The sequence below is a fragment of the Sturnus vulgaris genome, chromosome 6 (assembly GCF_052056855.1).
Source record: "Sturnus vulgaris isolate bStuVul1 chromosome 6, bStuVul1.hap1, whole genome shotgun sequence".
NCBI lineage: Eukaryota > Metazoa > Chordata > Aves > Passeriformes > Sturnidae > Sturnus > Sturnus vulgaris.
This window is the reverse complement of record NC_142248.1, coordinates 11,365,961-11,384,681: the sequence shown is the minus strand read 5'-3', so window position 1 is coordinate 11,384,681 and position 18,721 is coordinate 11,365,961. Positions and strand designations below refer to the sequence as shown.

The following is an 18,721-nucleotide window of genomic DNA, read 5'->3' as shown; positions in this document are numbered from 1 at the left end:
TTCCTCCATCCCATGCCTTATGTTTCCAGAGAGCTGTAATTATAAGAACACTGCAGCATGAATATCTTCTGCAAGCCCAAAGCGAGCAGCGCCCTGGCTGAAGTTAGTCCTGCTCTCGGTGCTCCACAGCAAGCTGAGAATGTAAACTAGAACTCGGGCAGCTTTGGGTTTTGCCCTGAGAAAAAGACAGCATGGCAGATCTTACAGCTTGACTGTGCTGTATGGCCTCCACAGATGCCTTATATTATTACTGTTGTTAGTAAAATTAAAGGGCAAAACTGTGAGCAAGCAAATACAGAAGTCCCTCTGATAGCAAGTGATGTCAAAGTGTTATACTGCAAGACTTGAAACCCACCCATTTGTATCAGTTTTCACAGCTGCTCACTTTGCCTCCCACAGTCACACTTAGCACAGTGATGTTCTAAATTTCCTGTCATGTCACAACCCTGCCCTCCCCATGAGGTCTGAAGTGTGCATGCTGGAAAATCAAATGAAACAGAGCATGGAAGTTACCCCACTCAATCTCTCATGCAGTTGGGCAATACTCAGCTGGACTGGTTTCAGGCACTGCTTTTTGCCTCAGTTTTCCCATCTGTTCTCATGAACTCCTGCTTGGAGGGGAACATCTCACGAATGTTTCCTTTATTTGCACTACTTTTTGTCTTTCACATCCTTAAAAGACAAAAGTAAACATCAAAACAAAACCATGCGAGAGAGCTTTTCCCAAAACTTCCCGTTGTGTTCCAGACCCTCCCTCTGAGATGTTCTGCTGCTTCCCACCAGGATGCCCATCTCTGTGTCCCCCTCCTGCAGGCAGGGCTGTGTCAGGGTCCATATGTCAGGTTGGCACAGAGGTCAGTACTGGGGCCCACAGGAGGCTGTTACAGGGCCTGTAGGGGGTTTAGCACTGGGGCCTCCCTGAACACCAAGCTCCATCCTCTCACCTCAGAGATGCTGGAGGAAGGCACAGGGAATGAAATGCAAACTACATGTGGTGCTGTTTGGAAACCAAATACCAGAAATGCTGGCACTGCATCTATTTGTGTTTTCCTGACGTGTTGCCAGTATCCTACCTAGCAGTCACTGTCAGTCCCTTTGCTTGTGCTTGGTTCTCTAGAAACACTCTGAGAGGACTTTACTTGGTGTCAGAGACAAAGCACAACTTGGTCCCAGGGTAGACTCTGTCCAGAAATCAGGGAGACAACATGGAGATAGGCACAAGACCTGTGGAACTGGGGTTTTCCAATAAGCCTAAATTTTGTACCCAACTCTAACTTAATTTCCTTGGGAACTAGGGCAACAAATTACCATAAATCCCTTTTGAGATCCCCTCCATTTAACCTCTTGCTCCTTGACACAGACTTTGAGATCCAGGTTTCCCCCTTTCTCTGTAATTACCTTGGCTTGCAAAATTCACCATGCAGAACGAAATCTGAACTTTCCACTCCCCATGGCAACCATAATTCAATTAAATCAGGACAAACCTTGGACAGCAGTTGGTCCTTGGACAGGACATGGTATACTAAATACGATACCAGCAGGAGGAGAGTGAAACACAAAACTAGTGAAACAATCTTGTTAAAACAGAGTTGGCAAGTAGGTGCCCTTCAGGACAAGGACACACACAAACACACGTGCTCTCTCCTTTCTTTAGTCCAGAACACTTTACACAGATGACAACAAATAGGAAGGACTGGGATTAATGGCAACTTTTGTGTGCTTGCAAGTCTATCTGAAGAGCACTCGAGCAAACATTTCACTTTTATGGATGGATGCATTTGTTCCCATTGCTAATGTGCAAATACAGGTCTGACTAGGGATGCTTTCCTTAAGCAGTGCCAATGTGGGCAGAAAACAAATGTCAAATATAAGAAAATTGCACACAGCCTATTAGTCATCTGGCAGGACGACTGACTGAGAGGGAAATATAAAAGTATAGCCAGATCACACTCTCATGGTGGTGAAAAAAACAAAACACAGTGATTAAATACCAAAGTCACAGCAAACCCAAATATTATTCTCAGAGCGGCTAGAATTAGGGAGGCTAGAAAGCTGGTACCAACAGCCTAGAGATGTTGCCCAGGAAGAGGCTCTGTCTCCATTCCTTGAGGTTTTTAAGTCCTGGTTGGAGAAAGACCTGACCAGCCTGGTTTGATCTCATGACTGGCCCTGCCCTGGACAGGAGGCTGGACTACAGATCTCCAGAGGGCATTTTCCTGTGATCCTATGAGTGCCTATGATTTGGCATACAGAAAAGGCAACTACTGACATTGCCATGACAACAAACTGGGTTTCTGCTGGTGTTGCAGCTTCCTGCAAAGAGAATAGTGAATGCTTCCTTGAGAGAAATGCTCACAAACCCCACAAGATTTATAGCGCTAGATTCATTGGAATTTTGCTTTCAATCTAATGAAAGAATTAATAGGTTATCAGCTTGTTGCACGGTTCATTTCTGCTTCTGTTTCAATTTTCTTTTTTTTTAAGATAGTGAAGAGAAAATTACATGCGATCTTGCAAAAAGAAAATAATTACATCCTCCCCCTTGGGGAGACAGCCAAAACGGCTTCAGCAAATACTCCCAGTGCCAGTGGGAGGCAGCCAGTCAGCAGCCAGGGCCAGCTGCGTGTGGCTCAGCACAGGCAGCCCAGTGCTGCAAAGCATATTCCTTCACCATTTGCCCTGTGGTCTTCCTAAACAGAAGCACATGAAGCGAAACCCTTCCAATATTTTGTTCAAATACTGCAAACGAGACCTCAGCTGCAGTAACCGGGAGTTGAGAACTGGGAGTTGGGCAGACTGGAGGCAGTGGTGCTGCTGTGGCCGCTCACACACCCGGGGGTGGCAGCAGGGCTGTGTGATCTGCAGGGGTGCTGGCTGCCCAAAGCCCCTGTGGGCTCCTGAGGCTGCAGGCAGAGGATGGGGATGTGGGACCCTGCCAACACAGCTTCTGCCCTGGCAGTGCCCACGGGGCAGCTTGGACACACGGGAGCACAGGGGCCTGAGGTGATGCAGCAGCAGCAGCAGCTCTGTGTGCAGCCACACCAGGGCTCTGCTCTCGGCCACGTCCGCCTCAAACCCGGCTGCCAGCAGCACAGAGCACCTTCAGAGGCACGGGGCTGCTTGGTTTCCTGCACACTTCCCACTTGCACTGTCTGCCTCTCAGCCAGAGTCAAGGATCCAGCCCCCTGGGACTCACCTTCAGCCAGGAATAACTTCTGACTTGAGGAAATTTTAGTGGGTCACCAACGCTGTGGCTTTTTCCTTTGGCAGTTACGTTTTTCTTCTTCACCCTATGAAAATCAAGTTTTCTTTCAAACATGAATGTGCCCCTTGTAAGCTGATCTGCAATATAATTATTTTCTCCTTGCTCAGCAAACTTTGCGAAACTGGACATTTTCCCCATCAAAGCCAGACAATGAGGCCTTGTCTACACTGCAGCACAGTAGTAACAATTCCCACTGTGGCTGCCATCAGTTCAGCTTGCCTGGTGGGAGCTGTTTATTAAAATTTTTTCCTGAAGACTAAGCCTCTCAGTTCAAGTTGATTGCCCCACATGTCAGAGCCACAAAACTTTTGTGGGGTGAGATTTTGTTTGCCATGGACATTCAAAAGCAAAGGAAGCAAATTCAAAGCTTTGCAAAAGCAGTCACGAGCTGCAAGTCTGCTTGAGCCATTTTTTAAAACCAAGTAGCCATTGCAATCTAGAAGTGCAGACACTGGTTGGGGAGCAGGAGTTAATCATTGCTCTTGCAAAAGGTTTGCCAGCACCTTCTTTCACTGTCATGCCTTTATAGCCAGTCGCCTTAACAGAAGTTAAAACATGATCACATCAGAAATACACCATTAAAGAAGGTATCAAAATAACCAAAGCAGGAAAATTGTACTGCTGTGTTATCCATCTCATATGTGGAAGCCTTCACAGGTGTTTGAAATTTGCTGAAGCTTGGCCCATCTGAAGTTATCCATCCCCATAACCTGTCCCCCCATCAGAGGCCACACCACCACCTCCCACACACCCCAAACCCAGCCAGCCCCAGCCAAACCAGCAGCTGCCCCCACGCTGAATCCGAGGGGCACACGTGGGGCTCCCACTGCCCCTCATCTGCCCCAGTGTCCTGCTCCCAACAGGGCTGCCCAGGCAGGGACACCTTGGCCAGGCCTGCTGCCTTTCCAAGGCTGAGCCTACTAACGTGGCTCCAGCCAGGCCCCAAAGGGACACTAATGGTTCATCAAATCATGCTTTACTCTGGCCACAGAACATTTTACAGTAACATGCAGGTCCAGCATGTCTCCGAAATAAGGCACAGAATTAGCTCACACTTTTTCAAAGCTCAGCACTGCCTGTGCCTCAAGCCTAGGCAGGGACAGACAAGGCTGTCCTACCAAGAGCTGTGCCCCCATGGGGGCCAAGGGCTCGTGGCCAAGGACAGGGTAGCTTCACCCGTGCCAAGCAACAGCAGGAAGAGGCACCTTTAGCTGCTGTTTACACAAACAGCTCCAGCCTTCATTGGACACCCAAAGAAACCAGACACCTTGTCTCCACTGAGGTTTTTCCTTCAGGAGAAAAGAAACTCAGCAAGGAATTCCAGGATCCCTTCAAAAATTTTGCTGCTGTTTTAGGACACCTTAGGCTGGAACATATTTTGTGAATAAAAAAGTGCAGCTGGCAAGCCCTCAGTCATGCAGAGGGCAGGGCAATCCAGAGGGAAGCGGAAGAGGACAGAGGGATTGGTGTGACATTGCTGCTCTTCAGAAGAGAAAACCCAGAACATGCTTAGCAGTTGACTTGGTGCCATCAGGAAAGTGTAACCCACAGGTCTGGGCTTCAAGATGCTGGTGTGTGTGTGTCATGACAGGCCAGGGAGCAGTGGGGTCTAAGCCCCTTTTCCTTACACAGAGGATGGGACTCAGAGGGGCTCCTGAGCAGGCAGGACTGGTGGAGGAAGGGGAGGAAGAGGAGCACCTGCCTCTCAGGCCAAGAGCAGCTTGTGCAGTCCCTGCAAGGGAGTCTGGCACACAGGGCACCATGAAGGCAGCAAGGGATGGGTGGTACAAGAACTGGCAGCAGCTTCCCCAGTTGCTTCTGCCAAACGACTGAGTCAGCTCCAGTGCAGATCCACCCTTCTCCTCTCACTGCTGCAGGAAATCCCGGCCAGGCACTGAAATGGAGGCTACAACAGCACGTGCTACTGCACCAGCCTTCAGTGGACAGTGGTGTGCTGTCCTAAAAACACCTGAAAAGCTCTTATTGTCCCACTAATGGGCTTGTTGTTAAACAGAACAGTCAAACTGCTACAAATCAAACAAGTTTTGATCATACTTTCACTCTGTAGAACGTCCAGGGGAAGGGGGGGGGTCATCAGTCATCCCATTCCCATGGGCTGAAAATACACTGTGCTGTGCCATAAACCAGCGGGCTTATGTCATGCATTCACCCTCCCTTTTGGTTTCTTACGTAGATTGGGTCCAGCACAATTTAAAAAACAAACTCTGGCCTCTTTTTAAAGATGCTTGGTATTAACACTGGTGTTACTTTACATTTTTTGTCTAAAAATAATCACAAATCACTGGATCCCAAAGTCCATTTTCCAGATCCAGCGGCATCTCAGAGGCATAAAGAGTTTTATATCTTTGCAGTGTAAACTGTGCAGACCCACGTGAACTTACAGACCTTGCCCAGCAGCTTCGTGCTCCGGAGAAAGCCAGGGAAGAGCTGCACACCCGCAGGTTCTGCTGCTCTGCTGCGGGCAGCCACAGCCCTGCCCCAGCTGGCCCGGGGCTTGGCCAGCAGGACAGACCGGCAAGAGCTGGGCAGGCTGTTTCATACGGCTGTTGTCTAAGGAGTTAATCGCTGCTGAAAGCCGCTAAAAATGGCACACAGCTTATGTCTGCGTATCTTTTTTTAGCTGCTATTTAATTGCCTGGTTTCAGCCCACGAGGCACAGCGCGCTGCGGCACTTGCCAGGGGCACCGCTCTGCGCCACGCGAGGGAATTACAGGGAGAGTCCAAGGCAGCAGGAAAGCCTGGCCTGTCCCCTCCTCCTCCGAGCTGGTCCCAGCAGGCTGGCAGAGGCTGAGCCCGGCTCTTACAGCACAGCAGCCCGCCTGATCACACCCACGTAGCTGTGACTGCCCCTTGATACACCCCCCATCATATCCACATCTTACACAGGCAGGAATCCTGGTCCACCGGCAGCTGCTCCCATGCTGAGAGCTGAGACAGCCAGGGGAAATGTCCCCTTCGGGTTCAAGTCCCTCCACTCCGATTTCCAGCATCTACCTTACATTAGACAGGCAGGGCCAACAGCTGTAACCTCGAGGAACCACAGTGCTGTACACTGATGGCCCTACAAAAGACAGGGAACCCTCACAAGAGCAAGATGAGCCGGGTTTCATTTTCATTCAAGTGACCACCGTTAAAGCAAGGACAGGTCTTTGTGTCACAGCAACTCTGCTGGCAGCACGGGCTGCTAGAGTGGCCCCACCAAAACAGGGAACAGCAGGGATGTTCCCGAACACCAGCACAGGACAGACACCCCAGGCTGCTGGGCTGGATGCACAACTGGATTAGACAGACACAGCCATAGATCCCAAAGGCCTCCCTGGCATCGGGATGTGGGAGGTGGTGTGGCTGGATGGGGCAAAGGGTTTTCAGCTGCTTCAAACACTGCATGGGAGGCTTGTGCTGGCACCCTGGTCAGGAGGACACGCTGAGGGCTTTCCTCTTCATCAGAAAATACCCAGACAAGTAGAGATTAAATCCTTCTAGGGGTAGAACTCTAAACAGAATGAAGGCAGGGACTCCTCCAGAAGAGCTCTCACCTGTCAGATGCCTCCAATCCCCAGGCGACACAAGATGAACAACTAAAGTGCGAGCTGAGGCAACACAAAATCCCAGTGAACAGGAACAGCCAAGTATGCCGTGGTGAATTGATGCCTTCTTGGTCTGTAGCAGCAGTTAAAAGGGCAAACAGATGAGGCACTGAGCTCAAGTGACAACAAATGGCATTACAATTCCTCCACTACCATGACCCCAAATGACAGTTATTAATTTAGATTCTATTCACTGCCAGTTATGGACAAACTGGTCCTGCACGTTTTTGGATTGCATTTACAGACTCCAATCTGGCTGTAGCATCAGTTCCTGCACAGGCTCCCTGTAACTCTGCATTGTCAACAGAGTTTATTTGTACCACAATCTGCATCTCCAGGAACACCATGAATATGCTGGAAAACACAGATCCCCAGCACGGACTGTTGGCCTCTGTTGGAAAGTTCTTTCCATTGCAAGCCTGACTGGATATACTTCATACTTCTTACTATTCCAAGAAGTAACTTTAGCCCTTAAAATAAGGAATAATAGGATGAGGCCTTGCTTAAGGGTTTAATGAGAAATTTCAAAAAATATGTTGACTGTGTCAACCATTTTTATTAATTCTTTCCTGTGAGGTCTGATGTTCCTCATTAAATAAAAACGAATTCTGTGACATGTCTTCTCCAGTCAATTGCTTACCTTCATGTGTAGTTCATTGTATTTTCTTTTCTCAGATCTGTAAGACAAACTTCCCATTTGTAGAAATGTACTACATAATGAAGAAAAAAATACCAACAAAAAGGAAAACAACAAACAAAACCAAAAGAAACGAACAAACAAACAAACAAAAACACAAAAAACCCCCAAAACCCAACACCAGAAAACCCCCAACCTACCACCAAACAAAAAAAAACCTGAAAAAAAGAATCCACACTCACTTGTGTGTTATTTTCCATTCACTGCACGTGGAAGCCATAGATAAAATGTCCATAATGAGTAGCTGTCTATTTCTTTTTAAAAAGCCTCTCTCCTCTGACACTTCACTTGAAGGCAGATCTGCAAACCTGTTCCTGTCAGGACAGCCCTCGTGTTCAGCTTCTCCAAAGGAAACAAAGATACAAAGGATAAACCCAGGCTGGGGGTTGGGGTAAGGAATCTGGAGAATACTTTTCTTAATCTTTCAGCTCTCAGGTTTTTTTTCCTTTTGTTCCATGACCAAATGTTAAACCCCTTATCTTCCTGCTTGGGATGCATCTCATAGAAAAGAAAGTCCCTTTGGTGCCTTTTCTGCACTCAACAAGTCAAAATCCCCTCTTACAAGAGATGACATTTCCTGCACACTGCTGAGGCTAAAGGGAGAAATCTCTGACTTGTCTGACCACTTGAACCAAAACCCAGATGTCTGTGCTGCCAAAACTTCTGCCTCAGAACATTCATGTGCCACTTGCTCAGGTCCAACACCATGTGTCACCAACAGCCCACCACCACGTCATGTCTGCTCCCACTCTCTCCCTGTAAGAAACTTTCAAAGCCAGTTTCTAGTTGACCTTGATTGGTTTATTTTAGTTTTACACTTTGTCCCTCACATACAGTTAAGAGTCTTGTACTGTTAGATTTCTACAAAAATATCAATTTTTCAAAAGCAAAAAAGAGGGAAAGATATATTTTAATATATAAAAGGAAAAAAGCTAAATCTGACATTTCATTATATTCTTAAAAACATTCCAGTCTATTTACAGATGTGTAAAAAAACAAAGAAAATCTCCAGGTCTCTTGGTCAAGCGAGAGCGTGCGCCTTGCAGGGGTTTCCTTGGATCTCCTGTTTCCATAATCTTCTCATTAAGTGTCATATTCTATGATTATTGCCTCAAATGACAGCATAAATAATTTTTAAAATGTCTGGGAGCTTAAGGGAAGAGCAAAGAGTCAGCATTTAAATTCATAGCAAATATTGTGCTGCAGACACAAGACAGTGAAACAAGCAAAACCCAGGAGCATTCCAAACATGCTTTGCTGGCTGGTAGCACCCACCAAAGATCTTTCTCAGAACTGCACCAAATGCCACCTTTTACAGCCACACTGGGGGGCTGTTCTTAGTAAATTTACTAGTAACATTTAGGGACCAAAAGGTTTTGCTGTCATCTTGACATCTTTACATTTTTACTGCAGTAAATTTTTTTTGCTGCCCAGTGCCAAACAGTAAATTCACATCCAGGAATTTTATACTACCAGATAATGAGCAGAACATCATTAAAAGTACAGCATTTCTTTTAGATCATGTGTGATCAGTTATCATGTTATAGCCTTCTCTGTCCCACAGAGAGCACACAAGTCTGTGTGCTAATTAAAATTGGCTGTTTTGGACCATAAAAAAAGTGAGATGCATAAACAAGGGTTAGTGATTAGGAATTTTAAAGTTATCACAGCACAAGTCTTGCTGTTTCTCTCACAGGAGGAATGAAATCCATTGGCAAAACGAATGGCCACGAGTTAAAAAAGATAAGCAACTTCAGCCTATTGGAAATACTCAGAACCAGATTCCCAGGTAAATAAATTTAAGTCTGATGTAGTGCTAGTAAAATAATTAAGTTACTCCAGATTTCTACAAGTTTAAGATAAGGTTAAAATCTTTAATAATAAGCAACATTTGTCTAAATACTTACTGGGATTGTAAATCCCCTTTCCTAAGACATTAAGTGACAACTGTAAGACCCTGCAGGACTCTCATAATGATTTAAACTCTCTTTTCCAAATCACTAATATGAGACTTGGATGAAATATTAGAATAGCAAATATGCAAAAGGCCATAGAGGGTTGTATGTAACTACTTTAAAACACACTGTTTAGAATGGCCAAGTGAAAAATCTTTTTTACGTAGTCTCTGGAGTAACTTTACACACACTGAGCTTGAAGGGCTTCTCTCTTCTGTGGCGAACATAAATAATAAAAAGATGAGGAAACACCCAAGGTATGTATATTCCCTGATGGATCTAACCTAGGCATGGATCCAGAAGACAGATGCAGCGTACTGAACAGGGCTGTACAAACACTGCTCCCTCACTGTGGAACAACATCACTCACAACACCTGCACAACCTCAGTGCTGGAAGGGTGAAATTCCTGGATTACTGCATCACCAAAGATGGGGAATTTGGAAGGCAGGGGGTAATCCCAGCTGCTGTTGCTGGAACAGTTAGGACATGGAATTACATTCCTAAACCATTGAAATTTGTATAATTTTCAATTTTCATGGCAACATTTTTTTACCTTTTCGGAGTAGTTAAGAAGCCCCCCAAGTGCACTGTATATTTACAAACTTGATAGGAAAAGATTGTGTATACTCATTAACAAATCATCTCTCCGAGGCTGAAAACTTCATTTGTCAAGAAAACTATGAAAACAGAAATTGTGTACAAAAATATAAATATCTTTACAGTCTGCAGGCCCCTCACAGTTCAACAGTTGAACAGTGAAGAGCATCTACAGGTTATTGAGTAAGCAGTGGCAGAGAAGAATAAAAAATACATCTTGTGATTCAATACTGCCCTATTTCCCTGGTAATGAGCATTTTTTGTTGACTTTTTTGCTATACACAGCTTGTGCAAATGCAGTGAGAAACCTCTGAGTACCTTTCCTGAATTTATAAAGAAATGAAAGGTTTGGAAAGCTATACACACATTTTCATATTTACATTTTCATATTTACACGTATACCTCGCTCACTTATGCCAGGCTACAAGACTCCTGAAAGCATTCTGCATTTTCACAAAACAATGCATGGTATTAACATTCCCAGCCACCACATACATCTTAAAGAATGACAGAAGGAAAGAAAAGAGGACCTGGGAAAACACTCGAGCTACTTCAGCAATGTATTTAAAGACGTAGCAATAGGGTGCCCACATTTTCTTTCAGCTCTCTGCAATTTTTCCTTACAGATGTCCTAAGCATCAAAGGGGGAAGTATTTGTGTGGGGGCAGGAGGTGAGAGTGAGGATAGTATTATTAAAGTTAGCATACTGTCCTCCTTCTAATTACATTGGGAAATATATTTTTCTTCCCTAAGCAGTGAGAGTTGTAAGTGTTTATTAAAATTTTCTGTGCATAAGCTCTTAAAAAGCCTCTGCTAGAGAACTACCTAGCACCAAAGAAAAAGCCTTTTCACTTCAGCCCTCTGCAGTCTCAGATTTCCCTTCTGCTGCTCTAGGTATCAATTCTGAGACTAACTACAACCTGATTTCTGCATATTTATCATATTCTGCAAATATTAGAACAAGCAAATGTGAACAATGCCATTTCTGCATAGATAATTTGCCTGGTACAAAAACAGATAATCCGTATTTTTTCCCCAACAAGACAGCTGCTTCCCTACTGGGAAGAGAAAAAAAATCTCTTTCAACAGCCTCAGTTTCTCAATCCCTTGACAAACTATGTCTGTGAAGAACCTAATTTTGGAAGGATACCATCTGCACAGCAATGGTTATAGATCATCTCTGTTGTCTTGAGAAGGGGAAGGAGAACATCCAGAATACGACAGTGAGGTAAAAATACATCTACATGCTTAAAGTTTCCTAACACTTACTTATTTGACAATTTGGGGCCTGCCCCTCAGATGAACACAGTGCTGATGCTGTACAGAACACAAGTGTGGCAGACAATGGAGGCTGCTGAACAATGACAATGACTCACATTGCTCTAGATCTGTTTCAGTCTGATACAAAACATCTGCACTTATTTGCCTGTTGAATTTGAAGGCAAGGTCCCAGTAGTATTCACCTTCACAACCACAGGTGCTAATGTGGGCATTACTTTGTTATCCTGTCCTTCTTGAAGAGTTGCAGGTAATGAATTTTTTACCCCACTAGGTGCCAGTTTTGCAACTACAGGTGCCAGTAAAGGCATCACTTTATTACTCTGCCCTTCTGAGTCCACTGGCAGACTTGCCACTTTTAAACCAAGTGGTGCCAGCTTGGGCATGGGCCTCCACGACGTGTCAGCATTACTGGCCTCTGGGTTAGTCTTCATCTGCAAAACTGGTGGAGTCACGTTAGCGGCATCTGACAAGGTTGTTACTGTTTTGCCATTCCCACCACTGGTTACAGACAAATTGGAAAGTGGATTCTTCATTTCAGTACCTATCACTATCTTTAAGACATCTGTCTCAGATGAAGGCTCTCCAGAATTCTTGTCCCCATCACTAAGGTCATCATCTTCCAGATGCAGCAGGAGGGGGCTTAAAGAGCCACCACCTTCTGGAACATCAGAAAGATCCTTAAAACTGCTTCCCAAATGGCCAAACTGGAAGGTAGAGCCATCTGCAGCAGAGAGATCACTGGCTGTTCCCCGACGAGCTTCTGCATCTTTATGAGAGAAATCTGAGCTGAGGGCACCAGGCAGCTCTGACATGGCTGAGGCATCATCGTTCAGCTGCTGGTTGAGGAAGGCGATTTCATTGAGCAGCGAGGTGAGGGTTTCATCGGTGTCATCACCCTCCTCAATGCTGCTCAGGATCTCACTTGTGTCCAGGTCTGCTTCCTCCATTGCCGATGCCACTTTCCTCAATTCCATTTCTATCCTGGAATCTTTGATCTGCAGCTTGCGGAATGACAATTCTTTGGATTTTAATCTTTCCCCTCCAGAATCACCATCTTTCCTCCTGGTCTGGCTTCCTACAAACTCACCAATGCAGAGCTTTTTGCTGAAGGACTCTGGAGGTTCCTTTGTACATGACATGTTCCAGAGCTGTGGAAGGACATCTTTATTTTCGAAGTAAACTTTTGCTGGACCTGTGGTATTTCTTCCAGCTCCACCACTGTCTCCCAGGCATGGTTTGGCTTTTTCTTCTGAAAGGATGTTGTCACTATTCATAGTTTCAAGGGGTGCTACAGCCAAGGACTGCTCAGAAGCTGGAGTACCTGCAGCTGCTGTTGCATTAGAATTTTTGTTTTGGTTCAGGTTTAGATTCATGCCTGCTTCAGCAGCCAGTGACGTTACATTAACAATCCTTGGCATCATGAATGAATCTTCACTTTCTGCAAAATCACACAAAGCAGCATCTGTCAGGGTATGTGTTAACTGCGAGGTAATTCCTAACTAAGTATAATTTGCTCACTTTCAGGTCTTCCTCAAGTAAACTGCAATTTAAACTGCTTACACAGCTCTGGTCAACTGAAGCTTTAACATACCAATAGCTTAATTTTCAACTTGTGGAACAAGAGCAAGGTCCAGTGCCACCAACTGCAATACTTACAGTCCAGATGGTGATGCACAAGGCAAACAAAATGAGAACTTTCCCTCTTACTGTTTTTTTATGCTTTGTTTTTATGATCACATCTTACAGTAGAGGTTTTGTGCACTACAGAAACATTCCAGGGACTAAATGCTTACTTATTTTCTACCTCCTAGCCATTCTCTGTTAATAGCACTCAGATTTTCCTGAGCCCTAAAATCTGAAGTGAACTTTTCTTTTTCATTATGACCAAACAACTACAAGGAAGCAGAAAATGACTGGCTTGCTTTTAGCACAACAGATGGCAAGCAGAACCCTGCTGGCAGGAACCACCCCACACCTAGATCCAATGTACAGCACGAAGTCCTGAAAAACAGCCCTCCCATGGGCAGCAGAGCTGGCAGGGTATGGGAAGGGGTTGTGCCACAGTAAGAGCCTGGATGTTACAGGCAAAGATTTTCAGCAGCCTCACCACCAACTCTGAACTGAAGCTACCCCAGGAGGATGCATTACACCACAGACATATCTCAGTATCCACTTATCCTGACTTTCCTGAGGGCAAGCAGGCTCAATGAGATGAAGGAAAGTTAAAAAACTGTAATCCCTAATCTCCTAGAGGCCCCTCTAAATTGTTCAAAGATTTAATAGTGATTTTCTTTGAATATCCAGACAATAACACCTGTCATTACCTCCTAGTGAGAAAACAATTTACTTTCAGTTTTGCAAGGATTTTGTTCCCTGCATGCAAGCACAAAGATCCATGAAAAACAAAGGGCTTACCTGAATGGGGTGCTGTAGCTGATACTGCTGTTGAGGGTGCTGGATTTCCAGCAACAGTTGACAGTGTAATAGGAATGGTAGAGTTAGTAAGGATTCCTTTTACTTGGACAGGAACTGTTGATCCTGGCAGTTGAATCATCACAGAAGTAATACCTTGTCAGAAAAAAACAAGGGATGAAGTGGGGAAAAAAAGCCTTTCAGATACTCAGATACAGTACCTTCAGATACTTCAGATACTCCTGAGAAACAGGAGCTGTGCACTTCAAGGCAAGACTTCACATTATAATAAATCTTAAAATAGTAAAAACAGAAATGCAGACTGGTTATGTGACTAGGAATTCTTCCCTATGTTTCCCTGATTACTGAATAGCAAAATACTAACACATTTTACTTAACCTGTTGATAAAATGACAGTGAGTTAATGACATCTAATCTCTCTTATCAGAGTCAAGTTCTACCTTGGTCAAGTTGCAAAAAAATCCAAAATATTAAAGCAAAGTTTAGTAACTTCATAAACTGCTCTGCACATCTATGAACAGCATTATACTGATTAACATCATCCCACGTGATCCTACCTGGCTGTGCTGCCATGGTACCAACCCCTCGTGGCTTTAATTCAGCCTGCAGCAGTGCAGAAGGAACAGCTGCCACCTGCCCTGGGACCAGGGGGCTCTTCAGCGTGAGCACCTGCCCCTGTGGAGTCATCACTACGCTTGCAGCCCTGAGTGTGAGAGAGGCTGAGGAGTCGTCTGCAAGGAAAGAAGTATGTAAAACACTCATTTATTCCACCCTGTGAGCCAGCATTAGGTACAGGGAAGGACTCATTCTTTTCCTCCTGCCTACATTTATGATGTGAAGGTCTTCACAATGTTGAACACTTCTCTACAAATTCTCCGCTATAAAAAAACTCCCCAGCATCTGACAACTCTGCCATTTAATTTAAGAACAAACTTCCACCATGTTGAGAGCTAGCATTTTGAGGAGGGAAGTTTTAGAGTCTGTTCTAGCAACCCCAACATTTTCAGGGTTGAACGTCAGGTTTTGATTCAGCAGAAAAAGAACCACCTTGAGCTCTTAGAAATTACTGCTGGATTGCAGTGAAACTCCCTGAGATCAAAGGACAACTTGGTAAGAGTTTACCTCCCATCATTCTGAAACTCTGAAGTCATCACATTCACCTGGAGACCTCAGTGGTGCTGGCCTCATCCTTACTGAAAGCAAGTGGTTTCCACACCTATCATATGGACATTTCCCGGTCCTATGCACAATTCTGCTTCAGGAGGGAGGCTGTCTGCACAAGCCAGCTGGCATTTTGCCCTCCCACAGGGTGCAGCTTCAATGGCTGTCTCCCCTTGCAGCAGGACATGCACCACTTGTAGCCCACCTGTGGCACGGACTCCTCTCCTGGCAAGTATCAGCGGCTTGCCCCTTCTGTTTGTCATGGCTATCGGGGTTGGCTCTCTGGGGGCAGCAGAGGATCCTTCTTGCTGGGTGTTAGCAGTGGAGGGCGCAACGGATTTCTGTGGCTCAGGTTCTTTCTTCTTTTTTTGTGCCTCTATTGCTTTTTGTTTAGCATAAATATATTCCAGCTTCTTCAGGACAACCTCTTCTGTCTTTCCTACAGAAAAATTATCAGAGAGTCAGCCTACCTTCAAACCCTCTTTCAAAAACTAAAATGCTGAATATAGAACTAACAATGTGTTAAGCTGACACTATCCAATTACTATAAAACAGATAACCACCATCCCCACCAAGTAAATAGTATACTTAATATCAGAGGGAAGCAATTAACCATTTATTCCAGTATTTTTCTTCTCTTCAGAAACATCCACACATTTTAGAATTTATCTGCCACTTTGATAAGCAGAAATCAGCCTGGATAAGCACTACTAGTTGAAAACACCCACAGTTATGAAAAAGTCCTCTCAGGTCTCCTAATGATAAACATACGACTACTGGACAAAATATTACCTTTATTACCAAGAATATTGGTAATATTACCAATATTACCAAGAATGAAATTTCTTGGACTAATGGACCCTGTTACTCAAATGACATTTGAGTAACCTTTGGCATTTGACAAATTAGAATGTAAACTCACATACAGTTTACCATTGCCATGAAAATTCTAACCTTGGACAAACACAAAGGTTTTATAAATAATTTGTTTTCTGCATATACACACAGTTTAATATAATCCAAGTTCAAGTAACTATACTGGCTTGTTTTCTGCTTAGTGTTTTTGTGCTAACATCATGGTATATCTTTAATTAAGTCTTTAATTAATTTAACTAACTGTCCGGAGAGAGGACATTTTCCTGATCAAATTTGAGGTCTTCACTAGGAATGCAAAAGATCAGATAACTACTTCTTGAAACTATCTGCTTTCATTCTCTGCTCAAAAAGCCTCTCATACATTTCTAGGTTACTAGACTTCAACACTTTTTACAAATCAAATATCTTTTTTATGCATTAATAGATTCACATAAGTACAAAAGATTTAAGTATCTTTCATTTCTACTTTACAGGTATTCCACTGTTTATATTCCCAGACTGTGAGATTAGAAGAATATTTTGTTTATTCACACATTTTGACACTGGCCAAAAAAGTGTCAGAGCTTTCCTGTACTTCCAAATGAGACAGAAAGACACAGTAAATACAAGATGTAACGTCTGGATGAGCAGCAGATTAGAATCTACTGCAGTTTTGTTCTGTGTACAGAGCTGACACCTTCTAGCCCCTAGGAGCACTGATTTTTGGGGAAGCAGCTCAAGGAGTCATTTGCAAAGCTCTGCAAGGAGTTGGAGGTTTTGGTACTGACCAAAGACAGCTGTGTATGACTGTGAAGGGCTGAGCAGAAAAGGCATTTCAGGAAGTGACAGTGACAGAATGAAGTGACACCATCACCCCACCCTTCCAAAGGAGCCCAAGCCTGTGGCTCCCAGCACAAAGAGTGTTCTACACTTCCTTTAGGCATGAAGGAAAACAAAAGCCATTTTTATCAGCATGATGAGCTATCACTGAGTCAGAGCTTAGCATGACTTTGTTTGGCATCTGAATTTGGAGTCTGAATTTTATGTGAACCAATGACACACCTGGATCCACCTTACTCCACACATTCTCACTCCTAAAAGCCTTTTCTTTCATTATTACAGCTAGTTTGCATTCAAAACCAGTCTCACCTGAAAGCGTGGATACTTTTCGAATCAGACCATCTCGTTTGCGTGTCAGTAACGTCTTCTGTCCAATAAACTTATCTGCCTGATCTGTCAGTCCTTGGATTTCCTCAAAGGCCTAAAATAGTATCAGGGAACTGATTTATAAAGTGACACACAAAACAGTAATAATTTTCCTTCCCAGAAACTTTCACAAAATTTATTTTTAAATTTCTGCAATCCTGAGAAAACAGGATTGAGAGAAAGCATGTGAAGTACCATGAACACCAGCTTTCCCGAAATGCTGAGTAATAAACATCTTGTTTGCTCTTCCTCCAAAGGTCAGCAATTTTTAAGAAAAACCCCACACTTTTATCTCCCAGTTTCTAGGTATAGCTGATAAGCATAATTACATATCTACCACTCATGTTTAGCTTCCTGTCATTTACATCTTTACAATTAAGCTTATAATGTATGTATAATGCCTAATGGAATGCTATCTTCTCAAGCATTAAAAAAGTAAGCCTTCAATGGTATACATAAGGAAAATTTTAAATCCATTTGTTACAGTTTAGATTTGTTTAAAAATTTCCTTATGTACACAGTAAATCATTAAAGAATTAAGACCAAATGTTCCATGATTCAAAAAGAATGCAAGGGGAGGGCCAACCCAAAAATATATGTTAATATCATCAAGACTAAGCTTTTTGGAATATAGATTCTTTCAGGTATTGTTTTGTTCTAGAGAGTCCTGTAGAGATGACAGAAGTCCCCTCTACACTGGGACTCACTCGAAGAGTTCATACTAGTGTAATTACTCTGTCCAGATTAAAAGATTCTCCTCCTCACTTATGCTCCAAAAACTTACCTGTTTGAGGATGTAGCATTTGGAGACCTTGGGAAGGTTCAGCAGCCCCAAAGCTTTCTTCAGCTTGTCAAAGAGGCCTCTCATTTCATTCCGTCGCCGACGTTCATTTGCCGTGTGTGTCTGGCGGTAATGAGCAAAGGCTTCTGCCTGGGACTTCAGCTTCCTTTTCCAGGTCTGATGCTGGAGGAGCAACCGGATTGACCAGTTTAAGTAAAGAAGGCCATGTAATGGCAGACAATGTTCAAATGCATGAGAGATTTACAGCCTTTCTACAGACACCTGAAGATTCCACGTCATGCTATCCTGCTACTATGTGTTCCTGAAAGTTCGGAATCAGAAGCACACACAGTAAGAAATGAAATGCTGACTGAAGAAGTGACGAACACAATCACATCAACCCTAACAGAAAAGAGCATGAGTCCCTTCAGTTCATAAGCTTTTACTTTTTGCAACACAAGGCTACTTAGATAAAATCACACCATTACAACAAAATCAAGTATGTTTTAGCCAAGTATTTTTTGTTTGCTTGTCAAGAAAGTCTACTAATGAATGAAATAATTACATCAAATACAGGAGACGTGAATGTTCCCCTGGAATTAAACTAGTTTGATTTCCATTTTCTTTCAAAGGTTCATATCAGTTGGTGCCAAAGAGACATTGTAAGTCAGAGTGTGAAAGATGGCAATTTATCACCCCAGACATCCACCAACAAACAGAATTGTGGCCAAGAGCCCCTGGTTTTGAATTTGCTTAAGTTTCTAAAAAGACTGACAGACAATAAGCAAAATTACTGACCTCCACAGATTTAAAAGTTTGTTATGTCATCATTACTCTTTCAGGTTTTGTACAACTATGCTATTTATTTCATGGGGAAGTA

The 18,721-nt window shown here is 43.7% G+C and overlaps 1 protein-coding gene and 1 long non-coding RNA gene across 8 annotated transcripts in view; both read right to left on the bottom strand.

The window, feature by feature from the left end:
• Window positions 1-3,117: 3,117 nt before the first annotated feature.
• LOC148223314 (uncharacterized) lies at window positions 3,118-7,562 on the bottom strand. Its single transcript, XR_015804320.1, has 4 exons — window positions 7,514-7,562; window positions 6,823-6,946; window positions 6,169-6,347; window positions 3,118-3,290 (listed from the first exon to the last, which is right to left on the bottom strand). It is a non-coding gene; the product is annotated as an uncharacterized LOC148223314 (long non-coding RNA).
• A 787-nt stretch (window positions 7,563-8,349) lies between these two features.
• The window catches only part of MGA (MAX dimerization protein MGA), a 58,193-nt gene continuing 47,821 nt past the window's right edge, over window positions 8,350-18,721 (bottom strand). For all 7 annotated transcript variants that reach the window (XM_088166986.1, XM_014869251.2, XM_014869250.2 and 4 more), the window contains 6 exons: window positions 17,845-18,024; window positions 17,004-17,115; window positions 15,205-15,438; window positions 14,396-14,569; window positions 13,821-13,973; window positions 8,350-12,843 (listed from right to left, as the gene is read on the bottom strand). In XM_088166986.1, coding sequence (XP_088023112.1) covers window positions 11,543-12,843; window positions 13,821-13,973; window positions 14,396-14,569; window positions 15,205-15,438; window positions 17,004-17,115; window positions 17,845-18,024 — 2,154 coding nt within the window. In that variant the 3' untranslated portion in view covers window positions 8,350-11,542. The remainder of the gene's footprint in view (window positions 12,844-13,820; window positions 13,974-14,395; window positions 14,570-15,204; window positions 15,439-17,003; window positions 17,116-17,844; window positions 18,025-18,721) is intronic.